The sequence below is a fragment of the Drosophila mauritiana genome, chromosome 3L, assembly GCF_004382145.1.
Source record: "Drosophila mauritiana strain mau12 chromosome 3L, ASM438214v1, whole genome shotgun sequence".
In the NCBI taxonomy this organism is placed as follows: domain Eukaryota; kingdom Metazoa; phylum Arthropoda; class Insecta; order Diptera; family Drosophilidae; genus Drosophila; species Drosophila mauritiana.
In genome coordinates, this window is record NC_046669.1 from 1,723,474 (window position 1) to 1,732,456 (window position 8,983).

The following is an 8,983-nucleotide window of genomic DNA, read 5'->3' on the forward strand; positions in this document are numbered from 1 at the left end:
ATTAAAGTTAAATTTGCAGATGTAACGGTCGAATTTGAATTGATTTTGAAAAGGTGGCAGCTGTTCCGATTATGTCGATTGCCTATCGATGTACAACACAGACGCTCGGCAACCCTGTCCATCAGCTGTTCGAGAAAAGAAAATGCATTTGGCATTCCATTCCAGAGATAATTAAAAATCAATTACAGCAGCAGCAAAGCAAGTGGCTACGGAAAAGAGTGCATAGGAGTGGGTAAACACCTCGCTGCATCCAAACGGCACAGTAACTGCTCCGGAGCTGTCCCACTTAGAGCCCAAATCGGATTACCCGTTTTGCAGTTTAGGACAAAGTGTGCCAACGCCACAACGCCCCCACCCAGAAGTCCATAGAAACGCCAGCGGAAGTCGGATAGAGACGGGGACCACGCTCCACTGACCGCACCGCGCACCGCTCGCTGACCACGCCCACTGACGCAAGATGCACCTCAGCGCGGATATATCCAGCGCCCTTCAGCAGATCGAGGCTGTGAAGAAGGGCATCGATGAGTCCGACGACCCCAAGCTCCAGATGCAGACGGCCGAGAGCCTCAGCACCATTCTGGGCATCCTGCAGGATCCCGTTTTCCGCACCATCGTCCACGTGCAGGACTCGCTGTCCGAGCTGAACGCTCAGCTGGCCCAACATCCGTCCATGTTGCCCAACGACTTCGACATCGATGTGGCTGGCAACCTGGTGCTCAGTCTGAATGGCGGCGAGGTGATGTACGACTTTGACGAACAGCGCTCCTCCTCGCACTCCCATTCGGCTCCGGGCAGTCCGGATAAGCCCGGAGGCGTCGGCGAGGAGCCGCGCCCGCACAGCCAGAACTCCAAGGGAGCCGGAGCGGCGGATCTCTACGCCACGGATTACGCCCAGATCCAAGCCATAGAACTGGTCAACGACGGCACGGGTCTCGGATTCGGCATTATTGGAGCTCGCAACTCGGGAGTTATTGTAAAAACCATCCTGCCCGGTGGAGTAGCCGATAAGGACGGACGCCTGCGCTCGGGCGACCACATCCTTCAGATTGGAGACGTCAACCTGCACGAAATGGTATCCGAACAGGTGGCTGCCGTGCTGAGACAATCTGGAACCCACGTCCGCCTGGTGGTTGCCCGTCCCGTCGAGCAGAGCGTGCCTACACCCCAGTACGCCCTGGAACCGGGCACTGCTGTGGTGCCCACGCGCGTCCTCGTCGATCCTGCCGAGCTGGAGCGGTACCTCATATCTACCGGCTATCCGGAAATCTTTGGCGAGAGTTCCACGGCCTCCACTCCGCAGACCACCACGGAAGACGATCGCTTCGTTTATCGCGGCGAGACATCCATGCTTATTGATCCAAACATCGACCTAGAGGAATTGCTTGCTCTTCCTGAAACGGAGAAGCTTCAGGTGGAGCTGAAGAAGGATGCCAACGGCCTGGGCATCACAATTGCCGGCTATGTTTGTGAGAAAGAAGAGCTGTCTGGCATTTTCGTAAAGAGTGTCTCGCCCGGTTCAGCAGCGGACCTGAGTGGTCGCATCCGGGTCAACGATCGCATCATTGAAGTTGACGGCCAGTCGCTACAAGGCTACTCCAACCACCAGGCCGTAGAGCTGCTTAAGAAGTCTGGTCAGGTGGTGAACCTGCGCTTGGAACGCTACTTGAGGGGCCCCAAATTCGAGCAGCTGCAGCAGGCCATCGCTGCGAATGACAAGCTTCCATCCAGTGCTCCTGGAACGCCTTCAAGGGCTCCAATGCCCACGCCCGTGGCCACAACGTCCTCCGCCACAACTACACCATCACGCAGCATCACTCGCGAGTTGGAAGAGGAAGCCTTACCAGCGCCAGAAGCCTTCATGACCACTCCGCCGTCGGTCACCACAATGACCACCACCACATTAAGCTCCTTTGGAGCAGGTAAGCAACTGGTAGCAGTAAGGGACTCCCTAGACGGCTCCACGAAGATCATACCCACGGAAGTAGTACCCTTGGCGGATAAAACAGAGGTGAGTATTAGCTAACGGATAACACAGCAGCAAACCTTAAAGCGGATTAACATGTTACAGGCCAAGAACAGCGGGGTGATCACCCGACACAAGTACTACACCGATCCGGAACTGTCCGACGACGCCGAAACCGAAATTATTCGCAAGTGGCAGAAGATTGTGGGCTCCGACGTGGAGGTGATTGTGGCCCAGATCAAGAAGTTCGCGGTCGGCGGCTTGGGGATCTCCTTGGAGGGAACCGTGGACGTAGAAGGAGGGCGCGAGGTACGACCCCATCACTATATTCGTTCAATCTTACCTGATGGACCCGTTGGCGTGAATGGAGTACTCCGCTCTGGCGATGAATTGCTGGAGGTAAACGGCGAACGGTTGCTGGGCATGAACCACCTGGAGGTGGTGGCTATACTCAAGGAACTGCCGCTGGATGTCCGCATGGTTTGCGGTCGCAACAGGAACAGCTCGCTTCTCCCATTCTCTGATGACACCCTGAAAAAGCTGAGCAACAACTTTGAGAACCTGCTGCCTGCTACCGACCGCCTGGTGAAGGCCAAATCAGATGGTAGTCTGGCCACCGCGGGCTCCGTGGCCGATGGAGATTCAGTGGCTGCCGCCGCTGCTTCGTTTAGTAAGCTGAAGTCGCGCTCCCTGGAGCCACTAACTGGATTGGCTATGTGGTCGTCCCAACCTCAAATTATCGAGCTGGTCAAGGGCGATCGCGGTCTGGGCTTCTCTATTCTGGATTATCAAGATCCGCTGGATCCCAACGACACGCTGATTGTAATCCGTTCTCTGGTCCCTGGAGGGGTGGCGCAATTGGACGGACGCCTTATTCCCGGAGATCGACTTTTGTTTGTCAACTCCATTAACCTGGAGAACGCCTCGCTGGACCAGGCTGTGCAGGCTTTGAAGGGTGCTTCGAAAGGAGTAGTGCGCATTGGGGTGGCCAAACCACTGCCCATGACGGACAACTCCCTAAAGGCTTGCAGCAATGCGAGCACCACCAGCGAGGAGACCTTGGACGCGCAGCCATCGCCTCCAGCCTTGCCCACAGTTGCTCCGCCCGCCATGCCGCCCACTGCCTCCTTGGGAGCTGAGCCCGACCTGATTCCCGACTGGCGGAACTAGGGAATTATAACGAACAATTTCACACATTCCAAGCATCTGAATCTTTAAGCCTGTTTTAAATCCAATCAAACGCGGTTGCTAACTAATGGATTAGTTAATCGATATTTTCTACGAATATGAACAACAGGCGGTAGAATCTGCCAGTTTGAAAGGATGCCAGAAGTACAGGAGCGATTGTTATTACCGAATCAAAATGTTATGCATATTATTAGCGCCGAATTGTGTTTGTCCCCTGAAAACAAGCATTCCACAAGTATGCAATATATTAAACCCCCTAGTATTAGCAAATGAATTTTAACATGGTATTTCCAGAGTGTATGTACTTAATCTAAATTAAATAATGTACCTTCCGTACGGTCAATGAGTATCACTTGGGGAAGGGAATCGATGATGGGGCGGAGGGCTATTGGACCCGGTTTAGCTGTCGCTCGATTCTCATGTAGTTGCGCCTGGACAGGACTCGATCGCGGGCATAACTGACCAGGTAGCTAAGTAATCCGATTACAAAGCACGAGACCTCAAATTTCAGGAAGTTCATTTGCTCGATGAGCGCCACTCGGTCGCAGCTCCTCGTAACGATCTCGCCGCTCTGGCAGCGCAGCACTTCCTTGTAGTGCGTGTGGATGCAGACGCCCAGGCTGCGGCTGACTATGTCGAATTCGGAGCACGGGTGGCACTCCTGCACCATCGTGTACTTCTCATTCCGCCAGCAGGTCGAGTTGTCCTCGATCACGAACTGCGGCTCTCGGCGACGAGGCCCATCTGCCGCGTAACGAGATTCCACGAACAGGACGAGGATGGTGACCATCGTTAGGGCTCCTAGTCCAAGGAGCATGTGGTGGCGCTGACAGTTTTCGAGCATTGTGAAGGCGGGCAGCTGACTCTCGTATCGGATCAAGGGTTTGAAACAACCTGGAAGAACCTATGTATGCTCAGCAGGTGGATAACTCCAAGACATATGGACGGGATTACTCGAATTCCTATTGCTATGCTTTTTCCCACTATGAAATCAGCTTTACTGTGTGACCAGGCGAGTGTTTATTTTTGTACAGCCGTCTTTGGAACCAGTTCTTGCTTGCCATTTCAGATAATATATAAAAAAAAGATTGAATTTCCACATGCATAGCTTTCGTAATTTTGATAACGCGATAAGTTAAGGGAGAAAATAATATTTTTCTAGGAAATCTTATAAGCCTCTTGTTCCGTTCCGATTCGCGCAGATATGTGACCAGACTGCGGGGAGCTCGGAACTAGTTCGCTGTTTACGAACGACAATAAACGGAGACCAAAACAATTACGGAGGACAAGCACAAAGCGGACGTGAGAAATCTGTGAAAATTTTTATAAATCGCGTGTGTGGGCGCTTTGAAAATGGTGCTGCGGTCGGGAATCATAATTCCGTTTCAGTTTCGTGACACAAAGAAGCTGCTGATGATCGGGGTTCCCCAGGAGAACCGCGACCTAAACATATGGGACCTGAAGAACGTGGGTAAGCACTGGTGTGGTCGGAGAGGGGGAGGTGACCCAAAGCACGGAGCCCCCAAGCGATTTGTTCGCCAAACATGAAATATATCAATCAAATCCCGCCCCACAGTGCGTGCCGCCTTCGGGATCTACAACTTCGAGTTCCGGAACAAGAAGATCGGCTTTAACATCCCGGACGAACTGCTGCTGCACTATCTGGACCAGAGGCACGACCTCACCAACTTCGTTATAGAGATCAGTCAAGGTAAATAGCGTTTAAGTTACGGCTAAGTCGCGTTTCAATTAGCGTTTAAGCGTTCGAGTGACTGCGGGCAACCAAAAGTCGCGATGTCGCGGAGTTCCGGAGTTTCAGAGTCCGGTCTTGTTTGTAGATCAGTTGTGTTTATGTAGACGATGCGTGCGCTTCGCTTGTAAGTCTCTGCGATTGCCATCTGTAATAAAAACCAAATTGTAAAATGCTCCCTCTTGCAGCTCTGGACGATGGCCACGCCAAGGAGATGCTCTCCTACGAGCCCTCATGCTCGATGGCGGTCCTGAAGCACCACGCTCATCAGCACCAGCACCACGTGCCTCTGCCGCAGAGGTCAAACGAAAGCGCCTCGCACCACGCCCACGAATATGTGCCTGGCTCCCAGCCCACCTCTCCGGCCCTAGGGATGAGTTCAGAGGCGGTGGACTCGCCACTGGACCAGCAGGGCAACAACTCGGTGTCGGAACGCACGGACAATTCCCACAAACTGCGCCTGGGGCAGGCTTACTCGGAACGGACGCCGGAATCGATGACCCAGGCCATTGACCCCATGGACATTATACCCAAGTCGGAGTCCGAATCGGAGGTGGAGCGTCTGCAGCGGGCCTCCAGATTCCTGGCGCGCCAGGAACAGCACCAAGCCCAGCAGCAACAGCATCAGCAGCAGTTGCTGCCCGGTCAGCAGATCTTCCCTAGCTACACGCATCCTTTGCCGTCGATGAATGCACCAAACGCCTCCCAACAGTCGCCTTACACGCCGGGTCTGATGAGTCGCTTTAGAAGTGAGAGAAGTGCTTGCAAAAGTCTGAAATCCGAACTAAACCCTTAACAATTCTCTTAAAGAACGCGGCGAACGCATGTCCAAGGACCAAAAGGAGCTGTACGTCAAGTTTTTCGAGGACAATCCATGCATGCTATCAAACCACCGACGGCACGATGGCCTCACCGAACCACTGTGGGCAAAATTGGCCCACATGCTGAATAGTGTTCCCCAAGGCGCCGTAAAGAACGTGGAGGACTGGAAGCAGACCTTTGACGCCTGGCGGTACCGCATCTTCATGTACACACGCTACAACTCCAAGCTCAGCATGTCGGAAACGACCGATCCGAAGAACTTCAAGCCCCTGACAGCTACCGACCAGAAGGCGTATGCCATGTGGACCAGCCACAAGCACATAACGCCGCAGGACTACGAAAAAATGGACATGTTCGTGCCGCTGGACGAGACCACCACGACAACGAACAGCTACGACTACTAGATCGAGATCAAAGTGCAAAATATAAAACTGTTAATGTGTACTTTAACTATTGCTAAGAAATAGAATACTTTTTAAGAGAAAGAAACCACGTTTTTGATGTTAGATAAGATTAGACATGATATATGCAATTTCAAATTATACTTTCTACTGACTACAATCCACTTTTATTTATTGCAGTCTACGATGTCGGCCTGGACAACTATGTGCTGAATCGCCAGTGCCGCTGTGCAGACCAGAAAATGCTCAACGATTCGCCAACGCCCGAGGAGCCCACCAATTTGTGCCAGCCCAGCAATGTGCTGGAGGCCGCGCCCACTCCGCTCATGGCGCTGCCACCCTGCGAGGACGAGGATCAGGAGCCTGAGCATGAGCACGAGCACGAGGAGAGCATGAAGTACCGGATCGAAAGGGAGAGCAGTGGAGCTGCCTCCGCGGAGCTGGGCTTGCCCGCCTACGAGGCCTGCTCGCCCAAGATGGACTACGACACGCAGGACGAGCTGCCGGACTCGCCGCACTCGCAGCCGCTGCCACCACCGCCTTTCCCTTTGCCCACGGCCCTGCCGCTGCCGCCTCCGCCCACCTCGCATCACCAACATCTGCAACAGCAGCAGCAGCAGCAACATGAGGTGAGTTTGACCATGGCTGGCATGTGTAACGCTTTTGTGTTATATACTTTGGACCTGCCTTAATATTTCAGGAGCGCATCCAGCAAGAGTACATCATCCAGCAGCAGCAGCAGCATCAGCACCTGCAGCAGCAACAGCACCACCTGGCTCTCCTGCAGCAGCAGCAGCAGCAGCAGCAGCAGGAGCAACAGCAGCAGATTCAGCAGCACCAGGGAGTCAACATGGCCATGGGCACCACTACGACAAACAACATTCGACGTAAGTTACACTCTTGAATTATTAACTCGATCCATGCGGTCAATTGTGTTATTGTTTATAAGATGGCAAGCACACTTCAATCTAATTTTAAACATTAATAAAATGTATGAAATGTGGCCATATAAATATTTGCCAATTAGTTTTTGGAAATATTTTTAATTGATCCGCAATGTCAGCAAACAACATTCCAAATCTCCTCTTTAGATGACTTCATTCTCCTATGCACTTATTTAATTTACTGCCCAGTTGTGGCAATGTTTCGATGTACAGCCAGAAATATTAAAAAATATATTTCAGCAACTTAATTTTATGAAGAAATATATTTTACCAAAATAATGGCGGTTTTCCATTAGGGCTGCAATCGCGATGTCAATAAACAAAGCGCACACCAATTGAGAGCATTCCAATGTTATCAGGTGTATATTATTTGCATTAATTAATAAATTTAAAAATTATTTAGCCGATTACGGAACAATGATGTTAATGAGTTAATGGTGTTAATCTGTTTCTCGTCCGCAGAGCGCAAGGAGCGCATGTCCAAGCGGCAGAAGGAGCTGTACGTACACTTCCTGCAGCAGCACCAGTTCATCAACGACCACCGTCGCAACGATCCCGCGCTGGACCCATACTGGCTGAAGCTGGCCAACCTGCTGAACGCCGTGCCGCAGGGCGCCGTCAAGCACGTGACCGAGTGGAAGCAGACCTTCGACAACTGGCGATACCGCATCTTCCTTTACGCACGCTACAACTCCAAGCTGCAGGACGAGGAGGCGCAGAATCCGCGCAACTTCAAGCCTCTGACCCGGACCGACAAACAGGCCTACATCATGTGGATCCGGAACCCGGACACCGCGCCGCCCGACCTGGACAAGATGCGCAACGTCTTCTGCAACCTGGAGGAGTCGGCGGTGCAGCAGGAGTAGATAGCTCTAACATTTCAAATCTTCTTTGTCCTCTTTTCAATGGTTTCTATCGTGTTAGTCGTGCGTATGTGTGTCGCTGTTTTTCCCCTTCGGGAAATGCATTTTTCTTTTAGTTTGTTGTCATTGTTATGCCTTTTTGAATATTAAACATGTGTTTTCTGAATGAATCGCTAATTTTAGTCGGAAATATGCGCGCGACTATATTTAGCCACTGGCCGAGCAGGTCGTTTGCCCCTGCTGGTGTTTAGCATATACTAAACGCAAGTGATGAACTGGATATGGAAAGACATGGAATGACAATGAGTAGATTGCTCGGCTTAGCTCAGCTCGCAGTTCTGGCAAGGATGTCGAATTCGACCACTTGGCCTTGAAGGCGTTGATTCGAGTGGCTTCAAACAAGCAAGCAAACAAACAAACTCCTTTCAGAACCAGCTCCACTCGTGTGGCTCCGTATCTCCATATGGGCACCCACGCCCGTTTCGTCTACCGGCGCTGATTAATTCGCTGCCCGCGGCGGTACAGCATCCATCCAGCGGGGCCTGTTGTACTTGTCGCTAATCCCCGGCCATTAATTATCCGTTCAATCATGTTCGATTCGCTCGACGCCGCCATTCAATCGCCACTTGGCAGCTTGGCGGGATTATTTTTATTGCCAAGTCCCGATAATAATTCCTTCTTTCGCCGATCTGCGAATTAGTTCCAGTGTTTCTTGAACCTGAAACTGAAAAAGGGAGCCCCACCGATTAGCATATTGTTAATTAAAAAGAAATTGTTTGGCGGCGGCATTGGTGTTGGGCTTATTCTTCTGATTAAATGGCAATTTATCATAAATTACTGCATTCAATTGCAAAGTGCAAGTGCTGCGGGACCATTAGAAATCTTGTTTTATGGCCGGCCAGCACACATGTGTTACATAAACAACTAACTTAAATGAGCGTATCAGCTCGGGCGATATTACAAATGACTTGTAATCGCGGGGCTTCCCCGTCCAGAGACCCTCCATCGCCATCCATTGTCCTCTGTCGCTTATCTGCGTGGCTGCCAATTGC

General features: G+C 51.7%; 3 protein-coding genes across 5 annotated transcripts; 2 read left to right on the forward strand and 1 right to left on the reverse strand.

Moving 5' to 3' along the window:
• The first annotated feature begins 103 nt into the window (after positions 1–103).
• LOC117141827 (patj homolog) lies at positions 104–3,487 on the forward strand. The gene is made up of 2 exons (XM_033305480.1): positions 104–2,008; positions 2,069–3,487. The coding sequence occupies exons 1-2, from the start codon at positions 458–460 to the stop codon at positions 3,131–3,133; spliced, it is 2,616 nt and encodes an 871-aa protein (XP_033161371.1). The 5' UTR covers positions 104–457; the 3' UTR covers positions 3,134–3,487.
• LOC117141833 (protein JTB) lies at positions 3,412–4,173 on the reverse strand. Of its 2 annotated transcripts, none has more exons than XM_033305489.1 (2): positions 4,106–4,173; positions 3,412–4,045 (listed from the first exon to the last, which is right to left on the reverse strand). In XM_033305489.1, exon 2 carries the CDS (start codon positions 3,993–3,995, stop codon positions 3,537–3,539), a length of 459 nt encoding a protein of 152 aa, XP_033161380.1. In that variant the 5' UTR covers positions 3,996–4,045; positions 4,106–4,173; the 3' UTR covers positions 3,412–3,536. The 2 variants fall into 2 exon arrangements, with proteins under 2 accessions (XP_033161380.1, XP_033161379.1); XM_033305488.1 differs by having other exon boundaries at positions 3,412–4,055; positions 4,106–4,155.
• A 215-nt stretch (positions 4,174–4,388) lies between these two features.
• LOC117141829 (probable serine/threonine-protein kinase DDB_G0280133) lies at positions 4,389–8,101 on the forward strand. 2 transcript variants are annotated; one of them, XM_033305483.1, is made up of 5 exons: positions 4,389–4,622; positions 4,728–4,862; positions 6,305–6,753; positions 6,825–7,011; positions 7,531–8,101. In XM_033305483.1, the coding sequence occupies exons 1-5, from the start codon at positions 4,505–4,507 to the stop codon at positions 7,932–7,934; spliced, it is 1,293 nt and encodes a 430-aa protein (XP_033161374.1). In that variant the 5' UTR covers positions 4,389–4,504; the 3' UTR covers positions 7,935–8,101. The 2 variants fall into 2 exon arrangements, with proteins under 2 accessions (XP_033161374.1, XP_033161375.1); XM_033305484.1 differs by lacking the exons at positions 6,305–6,753; positions 6,825–7,011; positions 7,531–8,101 and adding exons at positions 5,090–5,650; positions 5,712–6,271 and having other exon boundaries at positions 4,394–4,622.
• Positions 8,102–8,983: the final 882 nt, after the last annotated feature.

What these genes read in the sequence shown, in the direction of transcription:
- LOC117141827 (XM_033305480.1), top strand. Translation starts at nt 458, where the DNA reads ATGCACCTCAGCGCGGATATATCCAGCGCCCTTCAGCAGATCGAGGCT. An exon ending in CCTTGGCGGATAAAACAGAG is followed by an intron (nt 2,009 to 2,068) that starts GTGAGTATTAGC and finishes AACATGTTACAG; the next exon opens with GCCAAGAACAGCGGGGTGAT.
- LOC117141833 (XM_033305489.1), bottom strand. Translation starts at nt 3,995, where the DNA reads ATGCTCGAAAACTGTCAGCGCCACCACATGCTCCTTGGACTAGGAGCC.
- LOC117141829 (XM_033305483.1), top strand. Translation starts at nt 4,505, where the DNA reads ATGGTGCTGCGGTCGGGAATCATAATTCCGTTTCAGTTTCGTGACACA. An exon ending in CGTTATAGAGATCAGTCAAG is followed by an intron (nt 4,863 to 6,304) that starts GTAAATAGCGTT and finishes TATTTATTGCAG; the next exon opens with TCTACGATGTCGGCCTGGAC. An exon ending in AGCAGCAGCAGCAACATGAG is followed by an intron (nt 6,754 to 6,824) that starts GTGAGTTTGACC and finishes TTAATATTTCAG; the next exon opens with GAGCGCATCCAGCAAGAGTA.